Source organism: Gekko japonicus, unplaced genomic scaffold (assembly GCF_001447785.1).
Source record: "Gekko japonicus isolate JY-2015 unplaced genomic scaffold, Gekko_japonicus_V1.1 scaffold841, whole genome shotgun sequence".
Classification (NCBI taxonomy): Eukaryota; Metazoa; Chordata; class Lepidosauria; order Squamata; family Gekkonidae; genus Gekko; species Gekko japonicus.
The window spans coordinates 447,369-471,353 of NW_015165261.1; the positions used below are offsets into that span (position 1 = coordinate 447,369).

The 23,985-nt window shown below is 44.3% G+C and overlaps 1 protein-coding gene across 1 annotated transcript; it reads right to left on the reverse strand.

Annotated features, from left to right (window-relative positions):
* Window positions 1–2,609: 2,609 nt before the first annotated feature.
* Window positions 2,610–21,568, reverse strand: ANKRD1 (ankyrin repeat domain 1 (cardiac muscle)). Its single transcript, XM_015410177.1, has 9 exons — window positions 21,461–21,568; window positions 18,769–18,945; window positions 12,719–12,856; window positions 12,499–12,606; window positions 8,740–8,838; window positions 7,007–7,105; window positions 6,748–6,846; window positions 5,007–5,105; window positions 2,610–2,896 (listed from the first exon to the last, which is right to left on the reverse strand). Exons 1-9 carry the CDS (start codon window positions 21,485–21,487, stop codon window positions 2,786–2,788), a joined length of 957 nt encoding a protein of 318 aa, XP_015265663.1. The 5' UTR covers window positions 21,488–21,568; the 3' UTR covers window positions 2,610–2,785.
* Between the last annotated feature and the right edge of the window lie 2,417 nt (window positions 21,569–23,985).

A 23,985-nucleotide genomic window follows, 5' to 3' on the forward strand; every position in this document is an offset into this window, starting at 1 on the left:
CCCCTTCTTCTCCACACAGGATTAGTGTAATTTCGTCCTGGGATCTGTACTAATCTGACTGCCTCCTAAAAGATCAAGATGGGTAACCGTGTTAGTCTGTCTGTAGCAGTAGAAAAGAGCAAGAGTCCAGTAGCACCTTAAAGACTTAACAAAAAATGTGGCAGGGGATGAGCTTTCGAAAGTCACTGCTCTGAAGAAGTTCTGAAGAAGTAAAGCTCCTCCCCTGCCACGTATTTTATTAGTCATAAAGGCGCTAGTGGACTCTTGCTCTTTTCTGTTGCCTCCTGAAAGTCTCACTAAACAGCTTTAGGATTAGGCGACAGTTAGAAATGCCAGCCGTTTGAGAGACCCAAGGGTCCCCAGCCAGCAGCACAAGGAGTGCATACGGGGGACAGTCATGGCATGCGAGGACCCAGATCTTGGTCCCCAAAAATGTTTAACAGAGTGCATCAGCAGCCGTTTTTCTCCCCTACAGGAATAAGTGAAATAAAACTTTTCTGTCTTCTGACCCTGAATGTCTCTTCCATTATGTGACTTCCTCAGTTTCCAGTTACCTGCCTTTAAAGCATTTCTGCAATTCCGGTTGCAATTGGCCCTTTCCCCTCACCATGAAAAAAGTGGGGCGGAGGGGGAGTCCTGGAGCTGTTCTTTTCTGTTGTTCAACTGGAGGTCTAACTAGGATTGACAGAAGAGGAGTCACCACCAAACAGATATAAAAAGGTTGGTATTGTATTTATGCAGAAAATGGCTTGAGTAGGAGGCCAGTGGAGGGAAGGTGGGATGGCACAGCCTGATCTCATAAGATCTTGGAGTCTAAGCAGGGTCAGCCCTGGTTAGAACTTGGATGGGAGACCTCCAAGGAAGGCTCTGCAGAGGAAGGCCATGGCAACCGCCTCTGCTTCTCACTTGCCTTGAGAGCCCTTTGCTGGGGTTGCCATAAGTCGGCTGTGATGGCACCTCACACACAGGTAGCATTTTTTCTTCAGCTGGGAGAAATAAACACCATTCAGGAGAAAAGAATAGCACTAGCCTTGGAGTGAAAAGAAAAGAACAGAGAGGGGAAGAACTCAGGACCTTTTACATTGCCCCCTGATGTGTTTTTTCAGTATGCCATCGGGCCTGTGTTTTCCTGTGGCCCCATCTGAAGAGGCCCTGGGGGGAAGTGGAACATAATTATCCACCCTAAGAGGGGGCTTGTGTTGTAGACATACTGTTTATAGGAAGATGAGGAAATGCTGTTTGTAGGCTGTAACCCTGAAACTAACAAACCATGAATGGTTATGTTAACATCAGTGGTTAGGGGAGGTGGGGGACTGTGCTCCTAAGTAATTTTTCTGTTTAGCCATTTATGGCTTTAAGGTATTTCAAATGTATTTTGCCATGGATGGTCAAGAGTCTCCAAAACTGTCTTGGATTTTGCAGACCCTACATGGTTTTGCTTTTTCGAGTGAACTTACAGTGTGATCCTGTACACAGTAATACCTTTCTGTGTTCCCAGAAGCCAGTGGGCTTAGAAGGGTGTGATTCTGCTTGCCATGGCACTTAAAATTCCTTGGAGATGTTGATTTTTTGCATTGTGTCCCTTTCTGCTATTAACCATCATTTGTGGGTGTTCCTAAGAAATCACACACGTGCTTCATGATTACAGAAAAGGAAACACAGCTTCTGTTTGGTAGCTCTCTGTGGACAGTTGCAGAATTGGAAGCGTCGCTGGGGGTCCCATGTACCAGCTGTTGCCCTGGTTTGTGATGTGGCTTTCTGAAGCTGAGAAGGTGACCTTTGGGGACCCTTCTCCGTCTAATAGGTGGCCGTTTGTAACTTTGAAAATGGGAGCTCACAAAGCCATTGGGACGCAGTGTTCTTTTGCAACAAAGCCTTGATAAAACCAGGTTCTCTATTCCACACAATATCTTGAGACAAATTAGAGAGGAGAGAGGGTGATGTTTGAAATCTTAAAACAAGATTTAATACAAAAAATGTTCATAAAGAGCCGTACAAATATACCTCTCCTTCTCTTCTCAGGCTTTGAGAACAACAACGTACTCCCTCGTGTGCCTTTTTTGCCCTGCCCTCCTCTTACCTGCATAAACGTTCCATTTTGAAATCTGTAGTCCAAACAACGCTGAAACATTTGATTGAAAGACTTGGCTGTTGCTTCTCTTGGATTTTAACAAATGAGAAGAACCGTTCCCTCGTTAATTCTCCTTAATTGGCGTTAACACTCTCTGCCTTCCCACCGTCTCTCCAGCCTCGGCGTCTTAACAGGACACCAGCGATGGTTCCAAATACCCTCGAATGAAAAGAGCGCTTGACAGGAAGCTACTAATATACTCCGAACTGCTGGGTTTTTTTAAATTTAAAAAGCAGCTTTAATGCTCCTGGCTGTTTCTAATTAGCACATCAGTAACCCAAGCTCTCTCACTAACATTGGTGCCAACTTGACTTACTGAAAAGATCAACAGAGAATAACAGCCAACGGAACACTATCCAAGAAAGGGGGAGAGGGGGAAAGGAAAGGAATGGAATACAAAATATAAATAGGAATAAATAAAGCAACTTGAAATCCACAGAATTCAAATGTTCAAACAGTGCCTTTGAAAATGGTTTTGTCCTCGCTTTTTTTTTTTTTTGTTCCTTCTGAATTTTAACAAAGGCGGCTTTACATAATCCAGCAAAATAAACACTTGTTTAGTTCCCTTTGCAATGGTTGCTGCTCCTTCGTGTTGATAATGGTGCCATTTACAAGGTTACTGTCAATCCTCTTGATGTTTGAGTCTTAAAGAGTTCAGAAGGTGTCTATAGGGGAGCTCTTGTACGAGTTCTCCTTCAGGCTGTTGAAGATTTCTTTGGTGCCGTTTTGCCATTGCAGAACAAGATCCATAGGAGTTTTCCCTTCCTGTACGGGGGAACGTAAGAAAATGAGATGAAATCTTTCAACCTTAGAGACAATTTACAGCTTTTACTTAAAACTTGCTGTTTTGTTCTACCATGTTTCTAGAAGTTGGAAACATGGGATGATGGGGAGAAGCAATTGGAACAATACATTGGGTTAAACCCCTCATGAGGGTTGACAGATTCGGTCAGTTTCTGCTTTTACCCTGGGTTCCTGCCTCCTCTGTCCATTCTGAAGCACACTCACCTTCACCGGGTCATGACCATCAGTCAGGTTTGCTAGCACAAATGTTCAAGACCAGGAAGTCAGCATGGTAGCAAAATATACAGGGCACAATACAGCAAAAGTCATTAAAAATGCCCAAACCAAACAAGAGATCTAAATCCTTTTATGGATAACAGATTTGCACTCTGGCTGTGGGTTTGAGGGAGGCTGTGGGTTTAACCCTTCCTGCCCTTTCCCCAGTTTTAAAGTGTCCCTTGAAGCTGCTATTTTGCCCCATTGGGGGAAACATACAGGTTCACATCTTCCCCAGTCCAAATTAGATCCTTCAGCTGTTGTTTACTTCCGTATCTAGTCTATTTTGGTTCTGAATCTCGCTGAAATCAATCACACTTGTAAGTCACAAATCAGTTTGACTGCATTCATTGCAATTCAATTAGGACTGATTCGGGTGCAGGAAAATTTCTATGCTGGGTTTCATGTAGTTTGACATGTTACTTAAAGGGTTCCTAACCTGCCACAGCTATTTTTACTCATGTTGCACACCGTTTATGGTTGGGAGAGAAGCCACACTAGCATGTGAATGCTATGCATAATACCCAGTGAAGAGATCAGGAACTCTTCAGAGGTCCAAATTAGTTGTGTAAACTGTGATTAATTCTTGCCAGATCATGTCCACCAGAGAAAACATACAATGGAAAGCAAGGAGAATACAAAGTGAAAGCGAAAACCCTATTTTAAATAGTCCTCCTTTTCTTCCCTTTGGTATGTAACATTTTGCTGAATGTTCAGATCACTTTTAAAAATTGACATATAGCCTTAATACATTTAATGATAGATATCCCAGGGCTAGATTCAAGTCCAGTAGCACCTTAGAGACTAAGAAAATTTCAGGGCATAATAAGCTTTAGGGTTGCCAGGTGCCTACCGTCTGCTGTTGGGGGACTCTTGGCTGCTGGCCACCATAGACTTTTTGGCTGAACACTAGAGTGTCCCTCCACATGACTTGCCAGGCACGAAATGTCACTTCCAGGTGATGTCATTGTGCTGGGCATGTTGTGCGCCATAGAACTCTTTGGGGGCAGGACTCTGCCTGTCAGCCAGCTGACCACACAGGTGGATTGGGTGGCCTGAAATTGGGGGGAACCCACCCCCATCAGGAGGATGGAAACCCTAATAAGCTTTCGAGAGTCAACACTGCCTGTGCTGCCCCAGCAGGGTATATAGAAAAGCATAGTAAGCAGTTTGTATTAGCGCAGGAAGATTAAGTCCTCTACTTTTAAAGTAATGCATGATGGGAATCGTAGTTCATTAACTCCCTTAGGTCCGATGTTCTGAGATAGCCTTCCTTATTGGTTATGCATAGGTTCCCTTCTGGTTCCCTTCTTATTAGCCTTTTCCTTTCTTTGTTAAAAGACAATCACTAGCAGCAACAAAGATGCACCGAATCATCTCTTCCCACCAAAGCCATACAAATGGACTCTGTGATAGTGATAAACTGAAGATGAACTCTTTCACTCATTCAGAAGCTGGATCATAAGTTAATGAGCTTCTTTGAATGCATGAGAAGCCAAACAAAATGATTTGAGCCTAGCAGACGTGTGTTGATCACTCGCTTGCCAACGGGGCTCAGCTTCCTGCTAGGCTCAGAGCAGGAACACTGCCTTTGTCATTGCGACTGGCTTCAAATCTAGCTCTTCTACTGCAGACCAGCATGGCCATCCTCCTGAAACTAGATACGCCAGGGTTATTGTCATAATTCCCAATTTGCCGAGCGTGCTCTTGGATTTATTGTGCAGTGCATCCTATACAGTTTTCCACAGTGTCCATATAATTTCCACCAACATATTTTCTGCATCATTATAATATTAAAGACTGATGGGCTACTTACAGTATTCTTCACATTTAGGTTGGCTCCATACATAATCAGGAGTCGAATCATTTTATAGCGATTCAGTCTCACTGCATCATGCATCGGCGTATCTCCTTCCTAGAACAGACCAGAAGGAATGAACAGAATCTGCTTTCAGGCACCCTCCTGAAAACACTTAACCAGTCAGGCAGCATTTTCCACCCAAGTGCCACGGTGCTGGATTGCCTTGGGTGGATGGAAAGCGTGTTAAGTACTATTCTCATTCTCTTGGTTAGCATTCACTGTTTAAGGGACTGTCTTGGTATCTAAGCACTACCAAGGTTGCCTTGGAGAGGGAGCAGCTGTTAAACTAGCAAAAAGGTGCCCTGACCTGGATAGCCCAGGCAAGCCCAATCTCATCAGATCTTGGAAGCTAAGCAGGGCCAACCCTGGCAAGTACTTGGATGGGAGACTTCCAAGGAATACCAGGGCCGGGATGCAGAGGCAGGCAATAGCAAGCCACCTCTCTGAAAATGTCCAAGCCCCACTAGGGGTTGCCAGAAGTCAACCATGACTTCCAGGCACGCACGCACGCACGCTCACACACACACACACACACACAAATACAAGAAAAATAGCAAAAAGATAGTGATATAGCCTTTTGCTTGACCTGCAATCAAGTGTGGTGTTAGATGCTCTGCAGAAATCTCATAAAGGTTTTAAGTAAATATTGACCCAGTCACTTGTGGCTAGTAAAAAGTTAAGAAAGAGGAAGGAAGGTTTTATACATTGATTCACTATCTCTTCTACAGCTTGGGCACGTGGGCTCGTACATTGTGTGTGTGTATTTGTAATTTTTGAGTCGCTTCTGGTAAGGCCAATTGTCAGGCATCTCTCAGACCTGTGGATTACTTAAACCAGAGGGGAGATGGTTGCCTAGCTTTCACAAGACCATCCAAATGACATCAGCCCAACAGGCATTTCAGCTTGGGGATACTTCTAATCAGCACCAGTAGCCTATGTTTCTGGAAAAGGGTGTGTTCTTTGGGTCCTCAGCATCTGGGACAGAAGGTGGTGCTTCTCTAGTGATCTCTCTGAGCAGCATCACTGAACTTCTCCCTGCTTCATGGCAGAAAGTGCTATCAAGCTGCAGCCAACTTCAAATGACCCTGCAGAGTTTTCAAGGCAAGAGACACACAGAGGTGGTTTGCCATTGCCTACTTCTGCACAGCAACCAAGTACTAACCCATCCAAGTACTAACCAGAGCTGACTGTGCTTAGCTTCCGAGATCTGATGAGATCAGGCTTGCCTGAACCACCCAGGTCAGGGCTTCTCCCCGCTTACCTGTATCCTTTTGAATGCCCCACCCTTATAAATGCTTTCCCCCTCTCCTAAGCTGAACCTACCCCCAGCAGCTTTTCTCTTGGTACAAGGGGTACGACAAGCAATCTTGCTTCATACTCCTCCATACCTACGGCATTCTCCCCCATTCCACGCAACATGGTTTTTCATTCATAGGGGCCCTACAGTCCTCAGCATAATCTTCTCAGGGGTCAAAAGGGGCCCCTTCTCCTCCTTGCAGTCAAGTGGGTAGAACCCAACACTGAGCTAGAACCTTTTTCAAGGGCTTTTCTGCCTGTGCCTTCCCATATCCCTCTCAAGGTCATCTTGATTTTACGTGAATGTTGTTTGACAGGCCTGGTGTTAAGAGAGAGTAGAAATTCCTCACGGGAAGGAGGTTTCATTGGAATGGCTGCATGTGGCCTGTTACGGACTTACTCTGTCTTTGGCGTTGAGATCTGCTTCACAGGCAATGAGGTGTTCTCCGCAGTCATACTGGCCGGTCCGCACTGCCACATGCAAAGGTGTGCTGAGCAGCTAGGGGAAAGGAAGAAAGCATAGTCAAGGGAAGCAGGGCAGTTGGTTTCAATACAATAACACACTTTGACCTAAAACAGAGTCGCGTGCAAATGGTTACCAAAGGAATGGGGTGGGGGGTGGAATTCCACATCATAACCTGTGATCATATAAAGGCTACCTTGTCTCTGGCATTTCTGTTTATTCCTTTGTTCAGCAAGTACTTCAGGACTTCCAGGCTTCCACCACGACATGCCCAATGAATAGCTGTTGATTCGAGCTGTGCCCAAAGAAAACGATCTGATTAGTGGAGATTAAATGATGTCCAAACAATGTATGTACAAAAGTACCTTTAACAGAGAAGACCACTGGATCTTCTTGCCCAGGACTGTGCTACCTGAGCAAATAGGGTGGCCAGGTCTGGGTTAAGAGATACCTGGAGATTTAGGGTGGGGGGTGGCATTTGGGGAGGGTCAGGTCCTCTGTGGGGTACAAGGCCACAGAGTCCACCCTCAAAAGCTGCCATTTTCTCCAGAGGAACTAATCACTTGCCTGGCGATCAGTTCTAATTCCAGAAACTCTCCAGGTCCCACCTGGAGGCTGGCAAGCCTACGAGAAAACAGTTCTTCAGGATCTCCAACAAGGGTCTTTCCCAGACTTGCTATCTAAGTTCCTTGAAGTGGGGCTATAACCTGCGGCTTCCTCCAAGCAACATATGCGCTCTGCCACCTAGCCAGGGCCTCCTGATACAGTTATCCTGAATCCTGTCTGTAATTTGAAACAATCTGCACTCCAGCCGCAGTAAGCACTACAACTGTCTGAGACGGGCACAAATACCACTTTGGTAAACAAGCGGACAAACAAATAGCTAGCCACCGAGACCTCCTCCTTTACACAAAATTTCCCTAGTGTAGTTACCACTCTTTCTGCCACAGTTCTAATGCTGCTATGAGAATACATAAAGGCTTCTGCAGAGGCAGTCTGGCTTCCTGGTGGGTTGATAAAAGCACAACCCAAAGAGAAGTAGACATGGGGGGAGTATAACTGTGGCTCAGAAGTAAAACATCTGCTTTGCATGCTGAAGGTCCCAGGTTCAATCCCTGACATGGCTACATAAAGGAGACGTGAAAGACTTCTTCCTGAGACTGCTGCCTGTCAGAGTAGACAACACTGGCCTTGATAGACCTGTTATATGGATCTGGCAGTTTTATGTGCTCCCTAGGGTTGCCCGGTCATGCCTGGCTGCTGGCAGGGGGGTCCAGTCTTGCTCCGAGAGTCTTTGCATGTGCATCACAAGGACATCATCCAGAGGTGACATCATCGCGCCAGGCACGTCGGGTGGGATGGGGCTTTTCAGGGGCAGGGCTCCCCCCACCAGCCAGCTGGCCATTGGTGCATTGGAGGCCCCAAAATTGGGGGGAACCCCTCCCCCACTAGGGGGATGGCAGCCCTAGTGTTCACACCCTGACTGGCACAGGAATAGCCATGGGGTGTAGCAAATGCCTTGGTAAAGGCCAAGCCAAAGAAGGCGCTGTGTTGCTGCATCCTGCAGTAACTATGCACTGTGACTAGGACACTTTTCATCTCCAGAACACACATTGCTAGAATGCTGTGACTGTCACACAGGTGCATGCAAACACGTGAGGTCAGCAACTGATAATGCAAAATTGAGGATTCTCACCCACGTATGTGAGCGCTCTCTATTGAAAGCCTAGCATCTGAGGTACCTGTGGAAATCCCATCTGGAGTGGTCAGTTTGGGATGGCTTGATGACACGTGCAAGTCATGATTCGCTGCCACGGGAAACACTGAGCATGTATGCGTGAGCTGCCCCTGAGAAATTGTTGCGTGTCTCTCTGTGGGTCTAATACACACACACACACACACACACACACACACACAGAATGTACATACCATATCTTGGAATTCAAGCTGGGCTCCAGCTTCTACTAACTTTTCCACCACCGCCAGGTGTCCTTCTGAGCACGCTCGATGTAATGCTGTGCGTTTGTACTGTGGATTGGAAGAGCAATAAATAGGTTTGCTTTTCCTTTTTTAAAAAGGCAATCTATGTCAGATATGAAATGTGTCAAAAAGGGAATCTTCTAGTTCTTCATTCTCATTGCATTAGAGGAAAGCAAGCAGCACTTGGCATTTCTCTAATGCCTTTGGAGTAATCAGAGCTGTTCTCTTCTGTCCCCCAGTTAAGCCCTTAGTCTTCATCCCCGCTGAAACAAAGCCTATGAGTGACATTTGCTTATGTTCACCTCTTGTCTCCTCTTGCTTCTGTCTCTGCCCTCCTTCCCCTCTCATCCACATGGATTTGTTAAGCTCCTTAAGACAGGGCCATTTGCTTACGTTGGTTATCTAAGGTTCGATGCACTCTTGTAGCGCTACATAAAATTCCAGAAATTCAGCCGCCCTGAGCCTGCTTCGGCGGGAAGGGTGGGATTTAAATCGAATAAATAAATAAATAAATAAATATTATGCATTCCTGTTATCTCCATATGACCATGAAGGGCAGTGGCTGTGGATGACAGAGTAACAGCACAAATCTATGCAGAGTTTCTCCAGTCCAACCCATTGAAATCCATGGACTTAGCAGAGTTTCTCCCTTCTAAACCCTCTGAAACCAGTGGGCTTAGACTGGAGTCACTTATGGGGTTGTACTATCAGAGTTCCTGGTCTCAGGCCAGCTGCCGAGTTAGATTTGGGGGGTTAGTTCTGCATTTTTGTGTGTGTATATGTATGTGCATGTGCGCATGCCCGTGCCTGGAAGTCATGGCGACCTCTGACGACTCCTGAGCATGGAGGACATTCAGAGAAGTGGCTTGATAGCCCTGCCTCTAGTCTCCTGGCCAGGGGTTGATTCGGGGGGATCGCGGGGGATCGCCGTTCCTCCGGGTGAGGTGCAGGGGCAGGGCACACGACGAAGCCCCGCCCCTGCTTCCGGTTGGGGGTAAAATGGCGATTTGACGCACCCTGTAAGTGCTCAGGGTGGACGGGTGTTCCTTACAGCAGTTTGGACTGTATTTTGGTTCAACGCGGCTTCCCCCAGGTAGGTGGAATGACTGGCAGGCATCAAGACCCAAGAGAGAGTTGAGATTGCTGTGAGTAAGTCTCGGAGGAGGCTTGTATTACACTTTGATCCCCTCTCCCGAAGCGGGCGAGTGCATTCAGGGGGTGTGGCCTTATGACACACTTCCGGTGATGTCAGGGGGTGTGGCATATGCTAATGAGTTATGCTAATGAGTTCCCTAGCTCTTTTTCTACGAAACGACCCCTGCTCCTGGCCCTGGTATTCTTTGGAGATCTCCCATCCAAATACTTGCCAGGGTCAGCCCTGCTTAGCTTCCAAGATCCGAGAGATCAGGCTTCCCTGGGCTATCCAGGTCAGTGAGCTGAGTTAGACTGAAGCAAACTATGGGTCCAGGAATTCCAGCTCTCTTGCCCCTGCAGAATACCAAGGGTACAGTCATTGTGCCTGCTTGTTTTCAAGCAGTGATGATTTGAGCCCTAAAATCTGCTTCTATAGTCATGCTCTGCCACGGAAGAGGTGCCAATTGTAGCATTTTTTAAAAAACGCATGGACTACCATCTGCAACTTGGTGTTTTAGATTAATATTCTTGGTCCCTTGAACTCCAAAGTCCATGTTTCACTGGATCTTACAAGTAACCAGTGTTCCCTCTATGCTGAGTTAGTGTGAGCTAGCTCACAGTTTTTTAGCCTCCGGCTCACACATTTTTGTCTTAGCTCAGGAATGATGGCTCCAAAGCAAACTGATTTATGCAGCAGCCAAATCGCTCACTCACAACTTTAATGCCAGGAGCTCACAAGGTAGAATTTTTGCTCACAGGACTCCACAGCTTAGAGGGAGCATTGCAAGTAACCACTGTAAAGGTGGCCAGATTTTGTGCTTCAGTTTGTTTAATAAGGAAGCACCTAGTTACACCTTTTTAGTAACTATGCCCATAGCATGGAATTTAGTTTATAACAAGGTTGTTTGTTTTTCACCGAATGTGCATATTTCCTTTATTGCGTTGCTGACGGTTGATTATGTTATTGCTGACCTATGACTGTAATCAAATTAAGTAAAGTACCTTTTTGCGCTGACTCTAAAGTTATATGTTTGTATGTGCTGTCAACTTGCAAAAAACTTAATGGCAACCCCAGCAAGGGGCTTGCAAGGGAAGAGAGAAGCTGGGGTGGTTTTGCCATTGCCTTCCTCTGCAGAGTCTGCCTTCGTGGTCTCCCATCCCAGTACTGACCCTGATTACCCCCTGACAAGATCAGGCTGTACGGTGCCTCCTTCCCTCCCAACCCAAATGTCAGGATAGCATAAATCCCTCAGAATGAGAGCACTCAAGACAGCCAAAACAATAGCACCTTTGAGTAGCATTGGTTGAAATAGAAGAATGACACCTATGCTTTGCGTTCTCCAGTTGGACTCAACCGGGCTTCCTTTTGGCATGATTGTGCCCCAGATTTTACAGATGCACAAAAAGCTTCCTGCATTTGTGGGATATTGTCATTGAATCTCTTTTGTGAACATCATTTTATCAAGGAAATCCTACATTTCAATGCCATGAATATAACAATCTCAGAAAAAGGAGCAGTTCCAGTCTTCTCTTTGGCATGCTAATTTATGAGGAATTTTTGGAATGGGGAAGCATTCAGTTGTGAACCCCAACCTCAAATGTGGATTGGAGCCCATGGAACGTGTCTGTGCATATAACAGTGAAAGCACTAAAATTACTCCTCGCTGCCTGCTTGCTGTATGGGGAAGTGACTGTATTCCCACCATATTTTCCATGTGCTCAAGACATATTGGAAGGTAATTCTTCTACTACAATTTCAAAAGCAAATTATATAACGTGAACCATCTGTTGTACATTCCACCCTTCCATATGCACATTGTTATTTCAATTAAAATTATACTGCAGTGTTGTATGTTGCTACAGCTCTTGCGCAAGCCGAACTGTGCTGAATTTTCCTTCCTGGTCACAAACTGCTGGTTGGTTTATCACCTCTTCCGCTATTTGTGAGAACATGGTAGGGCTGCCAATCTCCAGGTGGGGGCTGGAGATCCCCCAGAAATTATAACTGATCTCCAGATGGCAGAGAGCAGTTCCCCTGGAGAAAATGGCTGCTTGGGAGGATGGACTCTACACCCTACTGAGGGCCCCCCTCCCCCAGGCTCCACCGCCAAAAATCTCCAGGTATTTCCCAAGTGGGAGTTGGCAATCCTAGAACAAACATGACTAATGAAATATATTTGCTGTATTCCTGAATTTGATATATTCCTGAATATCTGTTTAAAGAACGGATTAAAGCTATACTTCTGTTCCGTATATTTTAAAGCAGTGAAAAAGTATAGGAGAAACCTGCTACAAAAGTGAAGAGGAAGTGGAAGTTTTGTTTAACTGCCAGTCTTTGTATGCAGTTTTCTAACAAAAAGGTGGGTCTCTATTCAAACTGGTTTGATTGTCCATTCCTTTTTCCAGGGAACCTTGGGTACTGTAGTTTTTTGACAGGAACAGGAGGGGGATCTCTCATCTTCGATACTTATCAATCTCCAGTTCCCAGGATGCTTTGGGGACTGTCATGGCAGATGAACTATCATTAAAACAGATATATTCTTTTGGTGAAATAGAAATGAATTAAGATTATACCTCATCACAAGCATCTGGATCCCCTTTGTCTGATAAATATTTTTCAATTACTGGCATCTTGTTTTCCAAGGCAGCCTTTAAAAACATAGGAATGTCCACAGGACCTGTCTGATGGAGAACAGAAATAAGTGTTAGACCAGTAAAGGTTGCTGTATTTTTTTTATGGGGGGAGGGGGGATGCCATAAAAATAGCAATAAAATATTTTGTTACAGAACTTACTATAACTTCTTGTTCAGGTTCCTTTAAAATAGGCACTTTGACTTTTTTGTATTTTTTCCTTTTCTTCAGTTGGATGATTTTTTCAAGATCTTCCAAGTTTTCAAGTTTTGGTCTCTCCTCTAGTTTCTTCTTCTTCAGCTGAATGAAAACAGCAAACATCTGACTGTCCAGAAACTAGAACAAACATCAGCTTCAATGCATTGATCACAGAGACTGCCTACTCCACAGGGTTGCCAGCTCTATATCTGGAGACTTTGGGGGTGGAGCCTGAGGAGGGCGGGGTTTGGGGAGGGGAGGGACTTCAGTGGGGTAGAATGCCATAGAGTCCGCCTTCCAAAGTGGCCATTTTCTCCAAGTGAGCTGATTTCTCTCATAATAGTGGGAGATCTCCAGCCACCACCTGAACACTGGCAACCCTACGTAGCACTCCTTTAGAGTCCTCTTGCCAATTAAGTGTGGTTTTTATGTATGTTGTAATTTGTTAGCTACCTTGGTAGCCCTTATGAGGGTACAAAGGCAGGGTCTAAGTTTTGTTTAATAATTATTATTATACTAATAATAATTACAAAACAACAACAGTAGGAGAGTTTCTGCTTCGGGTTCCCAGCTCTAGAGTGAGGTAAGGTCACAATGATCCAAGAGCAGGGCCTTCTCTTTGTTGGTGGCAGTTTCAGAAATGGACCTTTCCATCAGATGCTGCAGCTTCCACTTGTTTGTTTATTTGTTTACTTTATTTATAGTATATGTGTGTGTAAAATATGTATTTCTGATATACCTTTGCCTTTCAGTCTACTCAACAAGTGAAATTTTTGCTGTTGGTTTAATTTGTGATTTAAGGACATTTTTTAAAAAAATCCGTAAAACATGGCAGTAGGAAGAAGAAGAAGAGGTTGGATTTATACCCCACCCTTCACTACCCAAAGGAGTCTTAGGGCAGCTTACAATCCCTTTCCCTTCCCCTCCCCACAACAGACACCCTGTGAGATAGGTGGGGCTGAGAGAGCTCTCCCGAGAACTACCCTTGGGAGAACAACTCTGAAAAGTGAAGGCATTGAATGGGCACTGAAGACACTGAAGAAATTCATAGAAATGGCTCATTTCTACAGACTGCAGCAGGGGTCACCAATGTCAAGGCACCCACCGACACCTTTCTGAGTGCCTGCCAAATGTTTCTAGGAAGTGGGCAGGGCCAGGTGGGGTTTCTGCCCAGCAGGGCTTCTGAGTGGGCTCTGGAGATCTGAATGGCTGTGTAGATTTGTTAAAAAGTTGCTTTGGCAGCAGCTGCCACCACAGTACTTCACTGTCTGACTGGCAGTAAGCAGTGTGTTTGGAAGAAAATATTTTTAAACAATATGTTAATTTTAAAAGGCACCCTGTTAAATAGAGCTTCTGCCTGAAATGTTGCAGAGTCTCTGTTAGAGTTATGCATGATCTCATTCCCGGGCATTTTGTGACTGGCTTTGCCTCTTGTGGTAGCAATTTTGTGGTTGGCTCCGCCTCCTGCAGCGGCCATTTTGTACCCTTTGCCAGAATTCCAAAGGTGCCTGCAGGCGGGAAAAGGGTGAGTACCCCTGGACTAGAGAGATGTAGCGAAAGTATAATGAAGCTCAAGTATAATGAAGGAGTTACTAGTTACTATGTGGTGTTTCATTCTATGCAGCAGGTGGAACAACATTTCCACCCACATAATGCCATTTATCCTTTTCAAAATGCTAAGGTTTAATGAATGACAAGCTGCTTGCTTTCTGCAAGGTAAGTTCACCGTGTTTTCAGGAACAGATCCTTTTGTACTGCACAAAGCACGATTCCATAGTGAAGTGGGGGTTTAAACGTGGTCCTCCCAGACCCAGAATCCCTCATTCATGTACACGGACTCTGAAGTTAGTATCCCCATCCCCACCAGTTAGGGTTGCCAGCCTCCAGGTGGGGTCTGGACTGGAGATCTCCCGCTTTTACGACTGATCTCCAGATGACAGAGATCAGCTCCCCTGGAGAAAATGGCTGCTTTGGAGGGTGGGCTCTATGGCACTGTAGCCCGCTGGGGTCCCTCCCCTCCCCAAACCCCACCCTCTCCAGGGTGCACTCCCCCAAATCTCCAGCTATTTCCGAACTCAGAGCTGGCAACCCGATCCCCAGGGGTCACCATTATTGTGGACTTCTGATTCCCATGGCAAGTACAATACACAGGGTTACTCTGTGATATCTAATCTGTGAGAATCAACCCTCAGGATTTCGTCTTGTCCCTGTTACAGCATAATTCTCTGATTCTACCATGGTTTTATGGGGACTGGGTGTGCTGAATGAGATCATTTGATCCCTGTAAAAAGTGGATACATACTAATGCCGCTGGTTCTTAAACAAATGATTAAAGAATAGCCTGCACATACTATATATAAAGTGTTACACGTTCATTAAGATTCACTGTAGTGAGAATTCTTGAGGAATAATCATCAGGCAGTATTAAAATCACATTTGTCAAACAACGTGGCATCTAGCAGGACTGTTCACAGAACAAGATGCTTGTGAGTGTGAATGTGAGCGAGAGGCCCTGTCCCAGAATGTTAAATGATTCTTGCCCACTGGCAGATACTCCCTGCCTATTTTTAAGCAATGAAGCCGTTTCACCTTACACCTTTGTTACACCTCATTAAAGGGAAAGGGAGAAAGAGTCAGATCCCAAACTTTTTTTAAAATGTAGGATTTGGATCTGTCATGAGATGTAACACGGTGTTATAATTCTACATTTGAATAATCCATCCGCACTGAAGCTGTTAAATGCTAATTTTCAAGTGCCAAATAATCTGTTACTTCAAAGTGAAAGTATGTGAAACTAAATGTTACTAATATTTTCTCTGTTTTTGCATATCTTTTCAGGTGAAGGCTGGTACTCGTATTTATTCTCATCCACCACAAGAAAAATATTGGATAGTGGGAAGAAAAATCACAATGATTATATTACAAAATGTACTTATCGGCTGAGGGGGTCATAGTTTAATTGCCATGTAGATGCTGTACAGGCATAACGGTCTCATGTTCCCTCCGCAGCATTTTCAGTTAAAAGAAAACATTTCTACGCTAAGACTTATGGAGGACTGCCCTGAGTCTGGACTAGATGGACCACTGATGTGATTCATTGTTATAGCTTCTTACGTTCACGTGACCCCACAGATCCCATATCGGTAACTGACATAAGGTTTGGCTTGTTCTAGTAAAGCTACAGGGGTATCTCAAGGATGCGATCAGATGGTAGGCCTATCCTGCAATGTTGTCTATTCATTATAGCCAGATATAGTTGGGTATGTAGGGTTTTTTCATCCTAGATGGATTTGAGAGGGGTGAAAGGTATAAGCCTTCCTGTGTCGAGCCTTTGCTTTGCCTTCCCTCTGCCTTCACCCATGTGAACACTCTGCACAAAGATATTATGGAAATACTGGCATTGCCAGGATGGTAGCATCAACAAAGCAGCTGCTCTGGCACGGCATCGTGAGTCTGCTTCTAGCAGCATTGGCTTCATGAGAATTGTTCTGTCGATGGCTATTGGCCAAAATGGGTAAAAGCAGACCTTTCATGTGCAGAGGTGAGATATCTGTGGTTGGCCAATGTTAGTGAAGGGTGTTTTGATCATGTTTGTGAGTTTTTGTGGTACACTTGGCTGGTCACTGCTGGAAAAGGACTCTAGACTAGATGGAACTTGGATTGCTTTATAAAGTTCTGTCATCTTTTGTCATTTTCTGGGTGTGGAATAGCGGTCAATGGTGGTGTGGGGGTGGAGGTATTTGTGAATTTCCTGCATTGTGCAGGGGGTTGGACTAGATGACCCTGGAGGTCCCTTCCAACTCTATGATTCTATTATTCTGTTCTCATCTCATCAGAGTTAATCTGGGTTTAGATCAAGTTGGGTAGCTGTGTTAGTCTGTCTGTAGCAGTAGAAAAGAGCAAGAGTCCAGTAGCACCTTAAAGACTAGCAAAATTTGTGGCAAGGTATAAGCTTTCATGAGTCACAGCTCACGTCTTCAGATACAGTGAGCAGACTCAAGAAAGCTCATACCCTGCCACAAATTTTGTTAGTCTTTACAGTGCTACTGGACTCTTGCTCTTTTCTAATGATTGGGTTTGTCACTGAATCTTGGTACCCCATTCTGTTGTTCACTGGACTAGGCTGTGATCATATTATTACATCATTGTCAGCAACTAAGCATACTGTACTCTTGTCACAGAAAAAGTATACAGAGCATAGAACTGTGTTTGTGAACAATGCATAGAGGAACTGGAGGGCTGGGGTTTTAGGGGGAGTTGTTTTTTGTAGGGCATGTTGAGCTTGCAAAATAAGGAGGGTCTCGTTTCTGCGACCTTCTCAGCATCAAGTGCTGGAGGATGAGCAAAAGGCATGAGAGGAGTATGTAAGAAATGGCAAGCGTGAAATCCAGGATAGGGAGAGGCCGCCCTTGCCAGTTGCTATGATGAGAATGGGGAAGCAGATTGCTTGGCACGAAACCACAGCAAACTGACAGGAAGGCATTTGGGGTGGGGAGGTTACACTGGGATAACAACCACTCCCAGACACTATCTGAATAATTGATCTATAAGAGACACACAGTTTGGGTATTCCCATACGGTCAGCCAATTAACAGTACAATCCTGTGCTCACACTGGAGTAACTCTGCATAGGATCTTACTGTAAGTTTCTGGTTAGATATAAATGGCTGCTTTGTACGAAGTCAGATCAAAGGCAGGGCCAGCAACACCCAGTTCAGAGACCTGACAGGTATTATTAAAAAGCAACCAATTTATTATGTTTCTTATAACCTAGGAAATATCACGGGGGGGGGGGGCTCAGACCCCAAGATGTCTCTGTCCATTTCTGACCAATGGTCCTCCTACCCCAGAACTTTAAGCCATGTCTAACAGCCATCTTCCAAACTCTCTCAAAATAATTTCTTTCCCAATCCTGCAACTTGAGGTCTCTTCTCTGGAAATACTTTAGGATTAAATCTGGGGCATCATGTATGCAAACTGTTCATTACTGAATGAGCTGCAGCACATCAACACATCTAATACTCAGCATGGCCAAATCAGTGGATACTCTGGATACTCCAGAGACTGGAGCCATGAACAGATCCTTCTACAAACCTGTAAAAAAGGCCCAAGGTTTGCACATAAATCTGAAATATAGTACACCGGGGGGGAGGTTAAAAATAATAGAAGCAGTCCCTGTACCTTTAAGAAATGCCCCCTCAGTGGCCATTGTGGGGGTTTCTACAATAGTATTGCCAGCCTTCAAGCTGTGGTCAAAGGCAGGGGGAGGGCCCTTTCCAGGGCTGTTTTGGCCTTTGAGAGGGCTCATCACAGCCACGATCAGCAGCAACTTCCTAGCAACCTATTAACACCTGACTTACATGACTCACCTAGGCCTGGCTGCTCACTACTGTTCAACAGCAGCCATCCTGTGAAAAAATTGTAGTGTGATCGTGTGAGCTCAGGAGTTCACCACAAGACTGGACCCTGGGTTTTCCCTGGCTAGAGGCTGCCAGAGGAGAGGGAAGGAGGGAAAGTTGGGGAGCAGATAAAGGTAGGTGGAAGATGGAAGAAAAGGAAAAAGGCTATAGGGGCTATGAGAGAAGGGAAAGAAGAAATAATGGGAGAGGAGAAAATGAGATACTTCCCCCAAATCCCTGCAGGTCCCCCACTTTTCCCCTCTAGTTTCCTCCAGTCCATGGTTCTCTAGTTATATAATTAGCTGATGTTGAGAATCTTAGGGCCAGCTTGGTAATGTCATATGACTGCACTCATAAGCAAAGAGAAAGTTTTCTCTGGTTTCCAAAGTATACCTACCAGAGTTGCCTTGAGTCAAAAGGAAAGGCAGGGTTAAAACATTCTTAAAAATAAAAATATAATTGTTCAGGCAGGATAAAACCATTTAAATAAATAAATAAATGTTCACATTATTATCTGAAAGGTGAGTTTTTGCCAAAGATAGTTAGGGTGTTATCTTAATTAACTATAGAAGCCTAAGAATACATACAGGCAATAATGATTTTTTTTGTTTTTACCTGGGCTTCTAGCTCTTTTTCTTCTTTGTAGGTCAGATTGCGCCGTGTGAAGGAGTGATCTGTGAGTGTCTTCAAATCCTCCTGTTTCTCTAACTTCACTGCAGCTTCATATTCTCCGTTTTTGAAATCCTCTAGGAGGAAATCACCATTTTCTCTACTGGCCTTCTTTCCTGTTACCTGTTGAAGAAAAAGGGTACCTGAGATATCAGAATTTCAAGGACAAGCTTTGTCCACTGTCAAACTATGCAGTGAGAAAACTCATGAGAAAGAGGGAGGGAGGGAATACGTTGGAATGGAGGTGAAATGATGACAACATGGATGATTAGGGATTTGAGAAAGGCAACTGGCTGTACCACTTTGAAGACAAAGAATGTTGTTGACGAGCATTCCAAATATTCAGGGAACAAAGTGCTCGGAATGTTTGCAGTCCAGCTTTTGTGAAGAAAGGGAAAGGTGTCGGTTTAAAATCTCATATGTCTTTTGACAGGGGAATTCTGCCAATTGTGTATCTGCTGTCACTCTTGTGACCTGGCAACTCTACAGGGAGCAATGGAGGTCAGTGAGCAATAGCAGGCAGCTGTATTTCATGTATTGTTTTGACCAACCGACCAATTGTTTTGCTGCAGGTTTCTAGTAATATGTAATCTATGAGGAAATAGATTAGAAAGGACACTTTTATGCAAGAACTAAATTTTTCCTATTAGTGAACACACAGATTTGGGGGGAAGGGCTTACATCGAACATGTTGATTAGAAATAACAAAATAAACGTTTGGTCAAAGGTGACTAGTCCATTCATTTAAAATTAAGTGTTCCTATGTTCGGCACTATGAGTACACTGTGGTTATTGCATGCATCAGTCAGCCAGCACAGCCAGCCCATTCCACGGGCTCTGATCCAGCTAAAATTAGTCACACTAAGTCTTGTTGTAATCAAGGAAATCACTTTTCCAAGATCAATGTAAATTGCATTGCTTTCAATGGGTTAGTGACCAAGTTCCTGTGTACTACTTTGGGTACATCCAAGCACTTACATGAGTCCAGTGGGATGTTTTATTCCCACTCACCCCCTTTGAAATACCAACCTCTGTATCAAAACTCCTCTTCATTCTAAAAGAAGTTTGCCATGCAACGTGTGGATGCTATGTCTGAGAGACACAAATCCAAAGCTCCCTTGGACATGAAAAATCAATTGTTCTTGTGATCCAGACAATGTTGTTTCTTTGAAAGCCACATAAGTATTAGCAGTAGAAGTCACCAAATTTCATTAAGATCTGATTTTTTTTTTTGATCTTAACTCATACCCATTGATTCCATTTGCTAAGGTCAATCTAAAATAATTGTGGTTCATGTCCAGGAACATTTGAGGAACCACTCTACTCAACCAGTGCAAATAATAAAAGTCCAGCTCTTACATCTATCTCAGGTTGGAGGAGATTCCAACAGAGTAATTATAGGAAATGTGCTCATATGGTCCACCTAACTTGGATAGTCAGCCGAGCCTGATTCATCAGATCTCAAAACCTAAGACAGGTCAATCTTGGTTAGAACCTGGTTGAGAGACCACCAATGAAGTTCAGAGTTGCTATGCAGAGGCAGGCAAACCACATCTGAACATCTCTTGCCTTGAAAATGCTACAAGGTTTCCATAAGTCAGCTGTGACTTGACAGCAAAATAAATAAACTCATTGGGGGGCAATCAATCTGTTCAGAAGACTACCATCTTGCACTTTCCCCCCTTGCCTTTAATAATACGGTCATCAACATTAGAGAAGCCCATTAAGTCATTCAGCTCCTCTCCCTATACTTGGTTGTCCTGTCCAGAATGGCTCCCAGTTACATCTGAGGTAGCCTTGCATGTTTTGCACAGCATAGGCATAGCTGGAAATACATTTGCAAGATTCAAGAATATAGATGATCATTCAGAGTGAAATAGAACATCTTAATAGCTGCCTCTTAGCCACTCTGTAAAGACCCATTGGGCCAAAAGCTGGATACAGATCTAATAAAAAATTGTTTCCCTGACTCACCGTGGGGTAGGATCAAGCCTTTTTGCGTTTGCCATACATCGTTTACAGAGCCAACTATAGCATGATAGCTAGATTTTAATCCAGCAGCATCTTAGACACCAACAAGATTTTGGAAGCTTTCAAGAGTCTAAACTCCCTTCATGAGATACTATCCATAGCATGATGTGTTTCTGCATAAAGTCACACTTTCTTCTTATGTTGTTCTAAATCTAAGCCATTTTTTTCCCTGTAGCAATGCTTAGAATTTTATAGCCCTTACTCTAAGTACTTAAAGCACTTAATAATATCAGCAGTCCTCACAATGACTTTGTAAGATGATTCTCATATAACACAAAGGGGGTTGTGGTGGAACAGCCACTGCCTGAGGCCACCCACCAGCTCCCTGCTAAACTGAGATTTGAACCGGGATTTTGTCACTTGTGGTTACAAACCACCACACAAGTTTACCAATCCAAATTGCATCCCATGCTGTAACCTGCTAATCTGTGGAACAGCATAAAACTGAAATCAAAAGCCAAAACAGGCCAATCTCCTCTAAGCAGAGTGTGGCCCATTCCACAGGATACAGCAACAATATACAGAAGTACATAAAACGATGCACAAATTCACTGTGTGTTACCAAACCTTACAATACCAGTCAATGCAAAAGGTAATGAACGCTTACCAGCTCTTCTACTCTTAGCATCATCATAGCTGGTGCTAGTGGTGTGTGGTACTCCTTTAAGGGAAGATGCCTCCCAGGACTCAAGGCAGCTTTGCTGAGACACGCCAATCTAGTTTAGCTTATATATCCCTGGGAAAACTTCTTCTGAATGAGATAATCTTCCAACCTGGGCATCCAAGTACGCCCTCAGCACCGCCAGCTCTGAGCTAGGTGCTTTCTCATTCCAGACATGTTAACTAGCCAGATCTAGTGTCAAGGATAGGAATTGGGAAGGGAGGGGGGAGAGGGATGAGTCTCGGAGTGTAACCACACTGCATAAGTGAATCTGTGTGAAATACAAGAGCTTCATTCCATTTGCAATGACTACATCGCTCCGCAATGCCAGCCATTCTGTCTGTCCAGTGCCCAGTAGGACAGCTGTCTGTAGAAACCACGCCATATCGTAACCAACTTTCACATGAGCAAGAGGCTCCAGAAAAAGGACAAATGACCTATGTGCTGCGCTTGTAGCATCATTTTCTAAGAAGTGAACATGCAATCCTCTCTGTTATGGGAAGTCATTCTTTTTTTTCTTATTACATTCTCTTGGTGGATTGTGAGCAGTTTAGGGGAAAGGGCTCCCCCCCCCCTTCTCCCTTCGTCATGACGGCCTTTGTCTATATTTGTTGGAAGGAATTCTCTGAAGGGATTACGAAGCCAGAATGATGTCTCTGGTGCTAAAAAGGCTTCGTGACATGCTGCGATACCAAACCGCTTGCTTCGCATTTTCCCTAGAATCTGTCACTGGATATAAAGAGAGGACCTGAATATAAAGAGAGGAGCCTGTGATTCTAAGGGAAAAGCCAAAAGACGGCCCTCTTGTATGGATCTCACTGAAATCTGAAATCACAACAGTCTTACTAAATCACCTACAGATGATGTTTGTGGAACGTAGACTTGATGCTCAAATTTGGGCTGCAACAAAAATGTGTGCAAATAATTTACAATACATTATTGTATGGTATTGTGTGTAGTATAGCCAGGAGATCCTAAGATTGCCTGGCAGTCTGAAGTTCTAGCTCTTTAAGCACTATGCACCACTAGGTGGCGAGCTAGACTTGTTTTTTGGCAAGAGATTTTTCAGAGGTGGTTTGCCATTGCCTCCACTTCATGGCCCTGGTATTCCTTGGAGGTCACCCTTCCAAATACTAGCCCTGCTTAACTTCCGAGATCTGACGAGATCGGGCTAGCCTGGGCTACCCAGGTCAGGGCAATGTATGCGAAATGTATAGCTGATGAAAAATCAGTCTTGGCTAGTGCACAGCCCTTAATAAAAAGTCAGTCTGTATCTCCTGTCTGCCTGAAAGGAAGACTAGATATTTCTTGTAATGTATTGGAAATTGCTTACATGAATCGTCCCATTCACCTCCTATGTTAAGCTTGAGCCGAATGAAGGCTCCTCCGATCTCACTTGTGATTGGTCGCCTGTATCAACGACCAATCAGGACAATACTTAACACTGAGCGGGAAGAACTCCCATTGGACTTTATCCAAGCAACCTCATTGGTCGGTTTTTGTAAATAGGTGTGGCTATGTTAGCCCGGGAATGTTTAAAAGGAGCACAGCTCCCAATGTTGTTTGTTCTGGTTATGAATGCGTTTAAGTGCTTGTTCGTTACTTCAATAAAGCTGAATCACTTCTTTGCTGAAATCACTCTCCGATCCTTTGTTAGCGGCGATCCAACATTTCTCCCCTGAATGGTATCAATAGGATACTAGATCTGAGTCCAGCAGCACCTTAGAGACCAATAAGATTTTCAGGGTATAAGCTTTCAAGAGTCAAAGTTCCCTTCAAGAAATACCCTTGGGAGCTTTGACTCTTGAAAGTTTATACCCTGAAAATCTTATTGGTCTCTAAGGTGCTGCTGGACTCAGATCTAGATCTCCTGTTGCATAACAACACCGCTATCCTCTGAAACTATCTACAGAAACAGAGAAAAATTCAGGTGGGGTAGCCACGTTGGTCTGAAGCAGCAGAACATTTGAGTCCAGTGGCAACTTCAAGACCAACAAAGTTTTATTCACAGTGTGAGCTTTCATGTGCACGCACACTTCTTCAGAATCTCCTCAAGGGTTACTTACAGGAAAAAAGAGGGGGGGGGAACAGCCGTTAGTAGGGGCCACTCAGAGCCCAGATGCATATGCAGAGGTGAAATTGGATCAGGTGGCCGGTAAGATCAATGGATGGCAGCAAATTAGCATGTAAATGCAAGAGCACATTCTTGCATCCTTTTGTTAACTCTTGCATTTACACGTAAGTAACCCTTGGGGAGGTTTTTATTCCATTTGTCTGAAGAAGTGTACTTTGCACATGAAAGCTTACACTTTGAATAAAACTTTGTTGGTCTTAAAGGTGCCACTGGATTCAAACTTTGTCATATAGAAACAGAGGATCATCTTAAGTTCACATACAAATTACAGGTATGCGCAATAATATAAAACTTTTTGTGTATGACATTTGGCGGGAGGGGGTGTTGTCTTGTAGTC